A 15206-nucleotide genomic window follows, 5' to 3' on the forward strand; every position below is an offset into this window, starting at 1 on the left:
GGCCAGACCAAAGGGCGAAACTGCATAGGAAAAATGGACTAATAGAGCTGGAAAGCAGAAGGGAAGAAGCAAAGGCATCCCAAAATGTGTGTGAGTGGGTAGGTGTGCGGGGATGTTGTGTAGGAAGGGCCAGGGTAAGATAGACAGTAGCAATAAGCAATTATAGACAGAAGAAAAGCACAAGTCAACACTAAAAACCTGACAAAAAGTGAAAACATAACTTCACTTTATGAAATAGTCATATTTTGTACTTGTTCTATTTGTGGGAAAAAAACTAAGAGTATGATCTGATAAAAATGTACATGCCTGAGATTATTAACAACAATTGGTAAGAATAAACTACTAAAGAATTATATCCTAAAAGCTACATAAATTTAGTCAAGTAAAAAGTAAATCACCTAATATTTTCAATTAAATTGTTTTTTCTAAACTGATGCTATATCTTTACATTTTCTTTTGCAGATCTCTCTTATTTCTACAGTTTTAACAACTCTGATTCTTGGAATTGTAGTGGCAAGGGTAGTTTCACTGGGTCCACACATGTAAGTTTCCCTGCTTTATTGGTTGATATTTGACTTATATCCATCATTTAGGCTTTCAGATGATTTACTATAAATGCAGAAATACAAAATTATGATAGTACCAGAAGCATCATTTAACTATTTGATGAAATGCAAGAATGATTACATTAAAGTAGACCTACATTTTCCCTTGGACCCTGCATGGCTGATGAGATTAAACCATATTTACTTATCATTTTAATAACCTGCTCAAAAAATTAAAAGAAGGAAGGGATTTTGAATAGTGAGAAATAGGAAAATTTAGTGCAGTGGTAGAAAGCAGAAGGAGGGAAGATGATAGAGGGTAGAAATTTCTGTGTCTATCCCAGAGTTAAATATGTTCTTAACAAAATTTTCAACAGTCTAGGCTGAAATGAGAATGATAAAGAATATAGTGGATGTTTTCTCTATTAAATAAAATACAGTCACCTTGAAAATCACTTTTTTCTCTGCTCATATTATGTTATTTTCTTGTATTAAAATGCTTTACCATTTGTGAACTGATAGTGATACTTGGTAGTATTATTTGTTTTTTTATATTATTTGGCCAAATAAAATGTTGGCAACTTGGCATTGGGTCCTCAAATTTTAAAAATGTTACTTATCAGTAAAATTTGAAGTATAGGGTCTACTGATCTAAACCACACAGTTTTATGCTTTGATTATAGAATAGATTTATCAGATGAGAACTGGATAATTTATGTCTGTAGTCCCAAGAGAATGCTAGAATGAAACTAGCTTAAATTGGCTTTAAACACAAAATTGGGTTCTCACTGCTGCTGCTGCTGCTGCTGCTAAGTCGCTTCAGTCGTGTTCGACTCTGTGCAACCCCATAGACGGCAGCCCACCAGGCTCCCCGGTCCCTGGGATTCTCCAGGCAAGAACACTGGAGTGGGTTGCCATTTCCTTCGCCCATGCATGAAAGTGAAAAGTGAAAGGGAAGTCACTTAGTCGTATCCGACGCTGTTCCCGCAATGCACAATAAATATTTGCTGAATAAATTAGTAAATAATACATTATGGAGTTGCTGTGATACCTTAAATATTTTCTTTATCCTAAATAAGACAAAATCAATTTAAGACATAATGTCTAACACAGTACAAGGAACATGCTGGGTCTTCCATTAATGTTATCTATTAAGAAAAAAACCTGGTGAATAGCTGTAATTGATAACACCATCCCCAAGGTAACATTTTTTTCCTACTGATCATTGTTCTGCAAAATCACTTCATCTTCCACTATATATGCTTATGTCAGGCTTCTTAATTTACCAGGAAAATACCAAAAATTATGCCTTAAATTTATTTGAAAAAAGTGTGAAATATCTGAACTAACTTTATTTCATATGGTCTTTACAAAAAGCATTTATTCTTTAAGGATTTCAATAAAAGGGACGAGTACAGATATCCATAATATTTATATTAATCTTCTCTTCAAATAACTTAGGAGAAGGCAATGGCAACCCACTCCAGTACTCTTGCCTGGGAAATCCCATGGACGGAAAAGCCTGGTAGGCTGCAGTCCATGGGGCTGCAAAGAGTTGGAGACGACTGAGCAACTTCACCTTCACTTTTCACTTTCATGCACTGGAGAAGGAAATGGCAACCCACTCCAGTGTTCTTGCCCGGAGAATCCCAGGGACGGGGGAGCCTGGTGGGCTGCCGTCTATGGGGTCGCACAGAGTCGGACACGACTGAAGCGACTTAGCAGCAGCAGCAAATAACTTAGTCCCAGGTCATAGTTGTATTAGTCACTTTGGGCTACTAGAACAAAATACTATAGACTGGGTAACTGGAATAGCAGATATTTATTTCCCCCTATTTCTGGAAACTGGCAGCTTGTTGGGTTCTTCCTGACTTGCAGACGCCTGCCATCCTGTTGTGTTCCCAGTGGCAGACCATGAGAGAGATAGCAAGCTCTCTGGTGTCTCCTCTTATAAAGACACTAATTCTAAACCTAATTATCTCCCTAAGTCCCTCATCTTCAGACACCATTGCACTGGAGGTTAGGGCTTCAGCATACGATTTTGTCGGGGACACAATTCAGTCCATAGCAATAGTGTTTTTGAAATGTAGCTGGTTCACTTCAATGTGGCCATATATTCTTTCATCTAGTAAGCACTTGTTGAGTGCCTATTGCCTCTGTGTTGCTGGGCTGTGCCTACTGCATGTTGTTCATGATCAACTATGGAGAAGGGATTTATTTTAAAAAGAAGAAGAAATGACAGTGCAGTATTAGGAGTGAAAAATGGAAGCATGAATGAGGGGCAGTGGCAGTGCTGGAGAGTCCTTAATAGTCCGAATTAAGGAAGTCTTCCTAGAGAAAGAAAAATATGATACGGGAGTTTTGAAAGAGGAATCTGAATTTTCCAGGTAGATAAGAGTATAAAAGGAATTACAGGCCTTGGAAATGTAAGCATAAAAGCACAGAAGCACATATTAAATTCTACTAGATATACTTAGCATCTATCATTTGTGGTTGCGGCTGTTTAGTCACTAAGTTGTGTCTAAGTCTTTTGCAACCCCATGCATTGTAGCCTGCCAAGCGCCTCTGTCCATGGGATTTCCCAGGCAAGGATATTGGAGTGGGCTGTCATTTCCTCCTCCAGGGGATCTTCCCAGCCCAGGGATCAAACCGACATCTTAACGCTTTGCAGGCAGTTTCCTGCATTGCAGGAGGACTTGTTACCAACTGGGGTAACAGTTGGGCCCACCGGGGAAACCCATAACAGTTATTATATTGGTACTATACCAGGCTCTGATTTTCAAAAGTGGAGTTCAGAGCCATAAAAGGCTAATAGCAATATCGAACAGAATACAATAATAATTTTTGGTTAAAATGTTAAATGTATAAGACAGCTATTTTAATTGAAGCTTTTATCATGAAAAGGAATTCTAGAGAATAAATCAAGTTATAATAAAAGGTGTTCTAGATTTGATAAATAGGGTACTACAGGGCAATAGTGAAGGGGAAAAAACAAGTAGCTAAAAGGTGGAAGTAAATAAATGGCATTAGTTGAGCCCCAGCAGAACATTTAAAAACAATGATGTTCAACTCTGCTTCATATTAGAATTACTTGAGTAGCTTTAAAAAATGCTGATGCCAGACCCCCACTTACAGAGATCCTGAAGAAATTGATGTAGGGGCCATGCAATTGGGTTTATTCCTTAATGGTTGTGAGTCTGTGAATGAAGATCTAGAGCTTCTTAAGTTGAAGAGATGAAAATCACAACTACACATTTTAACTGACACTATTTTCTAAAAATAGACCAGAGATTTTATGTTATTTATTTTAGTGATTGTTGTGTCATTATTTTTCATGATTCATCCTTCACTTTTTTTTTTTTTTTTCATTTTCTTCTACATACACAATGTGTGAGATACTGTTGTGAACACAAATAGAGAATCTCTCTGCTCTGAGGGACTCACAGTTCAGTGGGAGAAATAAGATGATGAAATAACTGTCATATGTGCCTTGTATCTTGATAGAAAGGAAAGAGGAAGGAGAAGCCACTTCCTGGTGGCACTAAATGAATTGATTTTTTTACGGCCAAAGAGCTATTTATTTCTGTTGTAAACAATATGTGACCTGTATATTTTAACCTTCCTCTAATGCTAATATCATATTTTATCTGAGTCTTTGAAATTTTCCTAATAACAGGGATTATTTACTTAACTATTCCAATATTTAGATGTTAAAGAAGTGTGTTTTTAATACTGTGCTGCCTTTTATTTCTGTTTAAATACTACTGCAAACAACTTCTGTTTGTCCAGATTTACAGTCAGGCTAATCAAACCCTGTGTTCAGGGGCTGGCATGGTAGCTAGTCAGGCAGGCTTCTTTCTGAAAATGTGACAGCCTAGAATGCCTATAATCCATAAAACATGAGAAATTCAATACTCTATGTGTGTTTTTCCTCATTTTTGTTCAGATGAATGATCAGAAATGCTGTACTTTTTCATAGGGCTTTTAAAGTGGTATTTGAAAAAGATCTTTAAACCTGCTATCAGAAAAAGAGGAAGGTCTGCAGTGGCTAGTGCTATTGACCTTGTTACTATGGAAACACCTTTTTAGTGGTCGTGTTTTAAAAATAAAACACACAATTCAATTTCCTTTCTCATAACTCATAGGGCCATAAATTCTGCTTTTTGATATGATTTCAAATATCTCACAGTCCAACAGCTTTCGGTTCTTTTTGGAAATAATGTTCAGTTTTATTGTATGTTCTAACCTTTTGCTTTCTAAAAACTGAGGTGCCAAGGCAATTTAATTGCTTTCTAGAAAGTGTGCTAGTATCAAAATGCAATAACACAGTTTTCCCATTTTTTTTTTTTCCAAACTACAATCAGAAGCATTATCACTGTGAAAACCTTCATTCTGTGCCTTGCTAATATTCAATTCTTTACATTCAGGATGGAAGTAATAGTATGCAGGCCAAATTTATATCTATTTTCTCCTCATAAAACATCTCTTTTACAATAGTTTAATCAATAGTGCAGTGTTCCAAACATAATTTCCTAAAAATGTATCTACACTTTTAATAGGTATTTATGTATATAAAATATGTCTTTTCCAAGGATCTCAATATACTTTTGTTTTGTGAACCCCTTATTCATTCTAACCCTGAAATTCCACAATTAAAGCTGCATATAAAGAGGAATTACAGGGGGGGATTAAAGAAGGATCAGAAAAAAATCATAAAGACAGAAGAGTAGTGCATATTTGAAAAGGAAATGATTTGTTCTGGCAAATACCACTGATATTTTTTTGATGATGCATAAATTATTGCCTTTTTTATTGCAAATGAAAAACCATAGAACTGGTTGAAGCAAAAGAGAATTTATCCCCTCACACAGCTATAAAGTTCAACGCTGTTTCTATTGTTTTATTTCGTTGTGTTTAGGAGCTCAGTCAATAGAATCATAGTTTTTCTTTTTTCATCTTTAGGCTTTGTTTCCGACTTTGGCTCTAGTTTCTGAAGAATTTCTCTTCCTTGTGACAAGACAGCAATGGCAGTCTTAGCCTACATCTATTCAAGTCCGATCCCATAAAAAAAAAGGAGCTTTCTCTTTTTTTTTTTAACCTCAAACCTCACTCTAAGTATTAGTGTGAATTGGTTCTAATGAGAACCCATGATGATCGTGCCCTGTATTGAGTTGCTAATGTTTATGTCACGTACCTACCCTTGAAACTAAGGATAGGATCAGCTCAACTAAAGCACGTAGGCTATGGATCGAGGAAAAGGTACCCCAAAGGAAATAAAGGCAGTGATGCCAGGATAAGACTAGTCTTGGGACTTCTCTGGTGGTCCACTGGTTAAAAATCTATGGGTTGGATCCCTGGCTGGGGAATTAAGATCCCACATGCTGCAGAGCAACTAAGCTCAAGCGCCATAACTAGAGAGTCCATGCCACAATGAGACTCAAGGCAGCCAGATAAATACATAAATCATTTTCTTAAGAAAGAGTAGTCTGTGCATAGTGCAAACTATAGATGTTCACTTTAAGTGGTAGGAGTTTCAATCAAATGATATAAGTGGAAGCTAACTTGGAGAAAATTAAGATATAAGTTAATTTGTCAAAAAACAAAACCTTTTGTCTTTTAAAAATATCAATGTATGAAAATCTGCTGACAAACCAGCGGCTTAAGTTATTAAGGTGTCTAAAAAATATCTTTTTACCATAGGAGATATTGAACATGTTATAGATCAAGCCAAAAGATGGAGCCAGAGATCCCCAGGAGATCTTGAAAAGTTGGAACTCATAATATAAAGTGATCCTTGGAGAAGATGGAAGTGATTGGATAATAAAAATGATCTTGGGACAATAAAAATTTCATATGAAAACACTTTCTGACCTAGAAAATTTTCCTAAGGCTACTTGCATAGTAGTCAAATGTGCTCACTCATTTGGTAAAATACCATTTGACTCCAAGTTCTGGAGCACTAGTGTTAAGTGTTCTCAGACCAAATGCCAACATGAAGCAACAAACAGAACCATCATTTGACTTGAGTTTGCATGAAAATAGAAAAAAGACAGCTGCAAGGCTATATATTCTCAGAGAGGATGAGGCTAGTCCCTGTCACAGTGGAGCTGGAGGAGCAGTCTAGGCTGGTCAATATTATGAACTCATTCTATTCACTATCAGTTGTTTTGTATAAATGGCTGACTTAGTGAAGCTTGCCCCCTGTGTTATTTCCAGTTAGGACCCAGACTGGTCTCTGGTATAGATCAACAACCAGAGAGCAAAAAAAGAATAGCCTGTTCTTTCACTTAATAAACATTTATTAAATATCGTAACTGATACCAGTCACTCTTCTAGGTATTGAGGCTACAAAGATGAGAAAGCACTGTCCCTGACCCCAGATATTTATAGTTTGTGGATGGGGAGAACAGACATTTAATCTTAATGTAATATTTAATAGAATTATTACACAGTGCAATGGAAACAGGAAGTGCCCTTAGCCCAACCTGAGCAGGCAGGAAATATGTCAAGATAAGGCAATATGTGATCATCTGCCTTTAAAACAATTACTTGGGTCAAAAAAGGAAAGGAGGGAGGGGTAGGAAGCTAATGCTGGCAGAAGTGAGTGCGGCCCAGAGGTGTGATGTATATAGTCACCTAAAGTTTTTTTTAATTTATTTATTTTTAATCAGAGCATAATTGCTTTAAAGTGTTGTGTTGGTTTGTGCCATACAGCAACATGAATCATCCATAGGTACGCATATGGTCACTCCCTCAGGAACCTCCCCCTATCTCCCACTCCTCTAGGTTTGTGACCTAAAGTTCTAACATTAGGAGATACATTGGAAGGACACTGCCATTGGTTAGGGGAGCAATCAAATGAAATAAAGTTGCCCCTCTTGAGAATTTTCTCAAAAACTCTATTTTTATTTTATGTTTTACCTGTATGTTATCATAGGTTGAACAATGGTCATGTCTCCATATCATCTCTTTTGAAAAACTACCAAGTATGGTACTTTCTCAATCTACTGACCTCTGTTCTCCCATCCCCAGCCACTGTACAGCTTCTGTATTTGGTGATTCTGAAAGTCTGGCTAGAGTGTACAAAGAAATGATCATAGCGATCAACATGGAAGGAAAGCTTTACATGTAGTGCTGAGAAGGTAGGATTTGTTCTTTAATGATGGGTCAGTTAAAGTTCTTCAGCAGGGCAGTAACCAGAGCAAGACTCCATGCTGAACTTCTCTGGCAGCAGAAGTGAGGATAGATGCGGGTATAAAGACCTGAGAGGAGGCTATCTATAGCAAAGGCATTCAGGCAAAAGGCATCTGGAACAGGATAAGAGGCAAGGCTGATAGAAAAGAAGAGGAAAAGGAGAAGGGTATTGCCAAGGTTTTCAATTTGGACAACCAGAATGGCAGATGGTCCAGAACTCACTAGCAAAAGAAGAAAATGGAAGAGTCTGTTCAGTCAGTAACCACTTACTAAATGCTTACTGGGTCAGTCACTTTTCTAGGTGCTGGGGATGTGAAGATCAGTATTGCCCAGTCCCTTTCTGCAAGCCTCTTATAACTTATTGGTGGTGCGGTGGAGTGGATAAACACGTAAAAGATAACCTCAATAGACTGACAGAATTAAGAGCAGGGTGCCGATGGGAACATGGAAGAAAAACCCCAGCTTCTTTTAAGTTGTTAACCAGGATAAAAAAGGAAACAAGTCTGGAAAAACACAGAAGTTTTTTTGTTTGTTTGTTTTTTATTATCAATTTTGAGTAACCGTTGGGGTGGAGAGGAAGGAAGAAGAAGTTTTGGAAATGCAAGTCTGGAGTTTAGGGAGATTGTATAGAGACAAGATTGTATAGAGACAGCACAGAACAATAAGGTGAAGAGAGGTATGACCCATGTAGAACCCCAGGTAGAACCCCAGAGGGAAACACAGTTGACCCTTGAACAATATAGGTTTGAATTGCTTGAGTCCATTTATATACAAAGTTCTCTCAGTAGGAAATACTACTACAGGATCACAATTGGTTGAATCCAAGAATACAGAACTCAGATAGGGAGGATCAACTAACTGTAAGTTATACCTGGATTTTTGACTGTTCGGAGGGTCAGTGCCCCCAAGCTTTGCATTGTTCAAAGGTCAGGTGTCATAATCTGGAGCTCACACATCTGAAATTACATTTATTTTAATGGAAATCTTGAGCACTGGCATTTAAAAACAAAAGAATAAGTTTTGATGTTTCAGGTGATACCCAGGAAGAATGTTCCTGAACAGCGTATGTGTTCACGCAGACTGCAGACTGACTCAGAAGAAAAGTAAGCTTGGGAGCGAGGAAATGGCAAAGTGCTGTCAGCTGATGCAGAGCTGGGGAAGTGGGCAGACCTGCTTATGTCACTAATAGCTCGTGGTGTGACAGGAAACATGGAGCCTCTGTTTGTGTGCCAGCCAGAGCACTTAACTCCCGGATGTGCCTGGTTGAAGAGGTTAATATGTAAGGCTCTCTTAAAAACGCAGGCTCTGCTGAGATTGTATGATTTGGAAGGTGCCTGCGTTTAGCTGAAAAGGGTTTTTGCAGGTACAACATGTGATGTCCCACCCTCCTGCCTGGAGATCTGATGTTCTGGTGATCTGAAGCAGTCCCTCTGCAGCTTGTTTTCTCCAGCCTTTGAAGACTAGAGATGCATTTGGTAGGGCTTGCTCTCTACTGCTTTACCTTATTATTCCTCAGCTGCTATAAAGATAAGGACAAGTATGTCTTTTAAAATAGGGTGCAAAGCTTGAATCCAAGAATCCAAACTGAGATAATTTTGCAAAATGAATTTACCCCCCACCCCCAAACCACCCCACATGGCAAACAGAAAGAAAAGGTTTCTGAAAATTTTATAACATCTGCCGGGATTTTTCAGACTAAGAGAAACAGTCATTCTTGTAAAAGTATTTACAAACTGCTACAAGCGAGTCTCTATTTCTGTTAGTATTAAAATATGTTACAACACTAGAAGCACTGCTCCTTAAACCATCTGAACCTTACAATAAGCCTTCATTATGTTGCCATCATGTATTTGAAGCTTTGTAAGATGAACTATAGACAGAGGTTTGTGACATTGTACAGGAGACAGAGATCAAGACTATCCCCATGGAAAAGAAATGCAAAAAAAACAAAATGGCTGTCTGAGGAGGCCTTACAAATAGCTGTGAAAAGAAGACAAGCAAAAAGCAAAGGAGAAAAGGAAAGACATAAGCATCTGATGCAGAGTTCCAAAGAATAGCAAGGAGAGATAAGAAAGCCTTCCTCAGTGATCAATGCAAAGAAATAGAGGAAAACAACAGAATATGAAAGGCGAGAGATCTCTTCAAGAAAATTAGAGATACCAAGGGACCATTTCATGCAAAGATGGGCTCGATAAAGGACAGAAATGGTATGGACCTAACAGAAGCAGAAGATATTAAGAAGAGGTGGCAGGAATACACAGAAGAACTGTACAAAAAAAATCTTCACGCCCCAGATAATCACGATGGTGTGATCACTCACCTAGAGCCAGACATCCTGGAATGTGAAGTCCAGTGGGCCTTAGAAAGCATCACTACGAACAAAGCTAGTGGAGGTGATGGAATTCCAGTTGAGCTATTCCAAATCCTGAAAAATGATGCTGTGAAAGTGCTGCATTCAATATGCCAGCACATTTGGAAAACTCAGAGGTGGCCACAGGACTGGAAAAGGTCAGTTTTCATTCCAATCCCAAAGAAAGGCAATGCCAAAGAATGCTCAAACTACCGCACAATTGCACTCATCTCACACGCTAGTAAAGTAATGCTCAAAATTCTCCAAGCCAGGCTTCAGCAATATGTGAACCATGAACTTCCAGATGTTCAAACTGGTTTTAGAATAGGCAGAGGAACCAGAGATCAAATTGCCAACATTTGCTGGATCATCGAAAAAGCAAGAGAGTTCCAGAAAAACATCTACTTCTGCTTTATTGACTGTGCCAAAGCCTTTGACTGTGTGGATCACAATAAACTGTGGAAAATTCTGAAAGAGATGGGCATACCAGACCACCTGATCTGCCTCTTGAGAAACCTATATGCAGGTCAGGAAGCAACAGTTAGAACTGGACATGGAACAACGGATTGGTTCCAAATAGGAAAAAGAGTACATCAAGGCTGTATATTGTCACCCTGCTTATTTAACTTACATGCAGAGTACATCATGAGAAATGCTGGGCTGGAAGAAGCACAAGCTGGAATCAAGATTGCCGGGAGAAATATCAATCACCTCAGATATGCAGATGACACCACCCTTATGGCAGAAAGTGAAGAGGAACTAAAAAGCCTTCTGTTGAAAGTGAAAGAGGAGAGTGAAAAAGTTGGCTTAAAGCTCAACATTCAGAAAACTAAGATCATGGCCTCCAGTCCCATCACTTCATGGGAAATAGATGGGGAAACAGTGGCTGACTTTATTTTGGGGGGCTCCAAAATCATTGAGCCATGAAATTAAAAAACACTTACTCCTTGGAAGGAAAGTTATGACCAACCTAGATAGCATATTCAAAAGCAGAGATATTTCTTTGCCAACAAAGGTCCGTCTAGTCAAGGCTATGGTTTTTCCAGTGGTCATGTATGGATGTGAGAGTTGGACTGTGAAGAAAGCTGAGTGCTGAAGAATTGATGCTTTTGAGCTGTGGTGTTGGAGAAGACTCTTGAGTCCCTTGGACTGCAAGGATATCCAACCAGTCCATTCTGTAGGAGATCAGCCCTGGGTGTTCATTGGAAGGACTGATGCTAAAGCTGAAACTCCAGTACTTTGGCCACCTCATGCGAAGAGTTGACTCATTGGAAAAGACCCTGATGCTGGGAGGGATTAGAGGCAGGAGGAGAAGGGGATGACAGAGGATGAGATGGCTGGATGGCATCACAGACTTGATGGACATGATTTTGGGTGAACTCCAGGAGTTAGTGATGGACAGGGAGGCCTGGTATGCTGTTGTTCATGGGGTGGCAAAGAGTCGGACACGGCTGAGCGACTGAACTGAACTGATTTCTTATATTTTTTTTCTAGAATCAAGACTTGCTTTTGGTTCTGTTTTGAATCATGTTTCGTTGGGTGTTCAGTTTAGCTTTTAAAAAAAAAATTTTTTTTTTAAGCAGTTTTAGATTACAACAAAGTTAAGAGGAAGGCACAGAGATTTCTCACAAACCCTCTACTCTCACACATGCATAGCCTCACCCATTATCAACATCCTCTACTAGGATGGTACATGGGTTACAGTTGATGAATCTAAGTTAGTACATCATCATTACCCCAAATCCGTAGTTTACATTAGAGTTCACTCTTGGTATTGCACATTCTGTAGGTCTGGACTAATGTATGATAACATGCAGTCATCATTATATAAACATGCAGTGTATTTCACTTCCCCCAAATTCCTGTGTGTTTCCTCTATTCACCCCTTTCCTCCACCCCTAACCACTGGAAACTGCTGATCTTTTTACTGTCTCTATTGTTTTGCCTTTTCCAGTTGCCTTTTCAACTACAGTTGAAGTCATAGACTAAGTAGCCTTTTCAAAATGGCTTCTTGTTCAAGTAATATGTATGTAAGATTTGTTCATGTTTATTCATGGCTTGATAGCTCATCTCTTTCTTGTACTGAGTAATATTCTATCATCTGGATATACCAGAGTTTATCCATCAACCTACTGAAGGATTATCTTGGTTGTTTCCATGTTCGGCAATTAGGAATAAAGCTGTATTGTATTGGTGTGGCAGGTTTGTGTGTAGAATATGTTTTCAGATTCTTTGGGTAAATACTAAGCGATGTGATTGCTGGATCCTATGATAAGAATGTGTTTAGTTTTGTTAGACACCATCAAACTGTCTCCCAAAGTAGCTGTAGCAGTTTGCATTTCCACTGACAATGAATGAGAGTTCCTATTGCTCCGCATTCTCACCAACATTTGGAGTTGTCAGCGTTCCAGATTCTGACCAGACTAATAGATGTACTTTTTTTTTTTCTTGTAAGGGGTACAGTGGTATCTCAGTGTTGTTTTAATTGGCATTTTCCTGGTGACATATGGTTTGGCGCATCTTTGCATACGCCTGTTTGCTCTCAAGATATCTTCTTTGATGAGGTGTCTGTTAGGGGGTCAGGGGATCTTTGGCCATTTTTAAATTGGGTTGTTTGTGTTCTTATTGTTGAGTTTTATGTGTTCTTTGTGTATTTTGGAGGTAATGAGTCTTTTGTGAGATGTCTTTTAAAGATATTTTTTCCTCGTTTAGCTTTTGATTTTGCTTAATTTTGTTATTCCTTTTCAAATGCTCAAACGTATAAGATCATCTGCCCGTCCTGTTATTTTTACTGGAGACCCCCTTTCAGAACCTCTGTCCTCTTTCTTTACTAGATAGAGTAATTTCTCAGTCTGCTGTCCCACTGTCTTTCTGGGGCTTCCTCTCACCTCTATTTTGTGTTAGACGCCCTACATGCAGTTTCTCAAATCTCTCTTTTTTCTTTGTTTTGTCCTTTTGCTGGAACATCCTGAGTAGCTTCCTGGTGTGTCTGAGTCCTGCACACACAGGGCTTTAGCAAAGAGAATCGGCTCTCTCACATCATTAGCTCCCTCTATGCTGTTGTACCTTCTTCCATTCTCAGCAGTTATAAGTGACATTGTAAGCATCCACTTCCCTTTTTTCAAAATATCTTCTCTTAGTGATGTCCCTTCTTCTACCATCCCCTCCCCTAGGGATTTGTCTTCCATTTAAATTCCTTTAGTATCATTCTTGTGAGGTCTGAGACAAGAAGTTAAGTTCATGTGTCCCATCCACTGAGTTTAATTGGATGTCCAAGTTTAACACTTGAGTATTAATTTGCCTGCAGATTTAAGTATAAATCCAAGCATTTTATTTAAAATACATTTTCCTCTTTAGGAAAGCTATTCCATTATTTGTGAGGCTTGCACTGTGCCATGAAAAACAGCAGAGAGATTGGGGGGAAAAAAGAAAAACTACCTGTATTAGCACTTAATTGAAAGTTTTGGGAAGAGATTTCTGTGTAAAAAAAGGACTAAAATAAGATTTTATATTACTTTGCTAAATATTTCTTTAGCCCCCCCAACCCCCCGCAAAACTGGGAATCAATTACCTCTGCCTCTTATTTGTGCATTCAGTGAAGTTACTGCATCTTCAATTTGGTAAAGATTAATTTTCCATTGCTTCCAAAGACTGTTCAACATACACACACATACACACACCTGAAGATTTTATAATATGTGCAAGGCCATATCACCTTATCACACACACCTGAAGATTTTATAGTATGTGCAAGGCCATATCACCTTATTGAAATAAAACATGAAAGTGAAAGTGAAGTCCTTCAGTCATGTCCGATTCTTTGCGACCCCATGGACTGTAGCCTACCAGGCTCTGCGGTCCATGGGATTTTCCAGGCAAGAATACTGGAGTGGCCTGCCATTTCCTTGTCCAGGGGATCTACCCAACCCAGGGATCGAACCCGGCTCTCCTGCATTGCAGACAGATGCTTTACCGTCTGAGCCACTAGGGAAGCCCATAGGACCTCCAAATAATTCCTGAAAGTGAAACTTTCAGTTTCCTAATGTAGCGAGATAAGATAGCTTCTATCTCTCTATGAAAAGGTAGTGTTAAGAGTTCAAGAAATGAACTTAAATGTCCCTGTACTTATTTATATGTTTAACGATGCTGATGATGAAATATATAAATATTCTTTCATAGTGTTTCCCCATGGTGAAATACAAAAGAAAAACATTTTACTTTGGGGACATGGACAGAATAAAATGCTTTCTATAATCAGAAAATTATATAACAAAAAAATAAGAATAACCCTCAATTTATGTGTGCATATATATATATATATAGATAGAATCTTAAAAATTTTAAAGTTAATGTTATACCTTTTTTCCTCTCAAGTGATTAGTCTAAGATGTTATCCAAGTGGTGATTAAATAGTCAGGCAATTTGCCTCTCTGTCCATTTTAGATGTAAAATATCTTAAGGTTCAATGAGTGCCCTCTTTCATTCAAATGTTTAATTATCTTCCACTGGTGGTAGTCTCCATACCACTGTAGCAAAATTTATATCACTACAGAGCAGCTCCTCAACTTAGCTTGGGAAACTGACACTGGAGCTAAGGTATAAACCCTGGCATGAGGTGAGCAACTCCGAGTACCCTGAACTTGAGTGGCTTTCTGCAGCTGGAAGTTGCACTATTTGGCAGACCGGGTTGTGCAGAAAATTGTTTGGGGTATGGTGGGTGGGAGAGAATACCGAATATTTACTGTGAATATCCAAAGCATAAATGAACCTTTCATCTTTTTCATCATTATCAAAACCAGTTACAGATATATCATCTGTTATCAAGATTAATCATTCACTTATTTAAAATAAGAAGCACTTACCTTTCTCACAGTCCCTTCATTTTCTGCAAGAGTATGAATACCATGGCAAACATTACATTTCATGTACTTGCAGGTCCTTACACCCAGACTAAGACATGTATTATTACTTTAGTGGCAAGAACATGAACAAAGGGAAAAAGAGTGGAAGGAGCCCCGTCTAACACTGGTTGTCCACTATATACCACACTTTTATTCATTTTCTCATAGCCCTTTAAAAAAATACTTATTTAGTGTGCTGCATGAGGTCTTAGTTGT

At 38.4% G+C, this 15206-nt stretch overlaps 1 protein-coding gene across 5 annotated transcripts in view; it reads left to right on the plus strand.

Moving 5' to 3' along the window:
* SLC38A11 (solute carrier family 38 member 11) overlaps window positions 1–15206 on the plus strand; it is a 57986-nt gene that overhangs the window by 14406 nt on the left and 28374 nt on the right. For all 5 annotated transcript variants that reach the window (XM_025275763.3, XM_044934537.2, XM_044934539.2 and 2 more), the window contains one exon: window positions 463–542. In XM_025275763.3, coding sequence (XP_025131548.3) covers window positions 463–542 — 80 coding nt within the window. The remainder of the gene's footprint in view (window positions 1–462; window positions 543–15206) is intronic.

The sequence above is a fragment of the Bubalus bubalis genome, chromosome 2 (genome assembly GCF_019923935.1).
Source record: "Bubalus bubalis isolate 160015118507 breed Murrah chromosome 2, NDDB_SH_1, whole genome shotgun sequence".
NCBI lineage: Eukaryota > Metazoa > Chordata > Mammalia > Artiodactyla > Bovidae > Bubalus > Bubalus bubalis.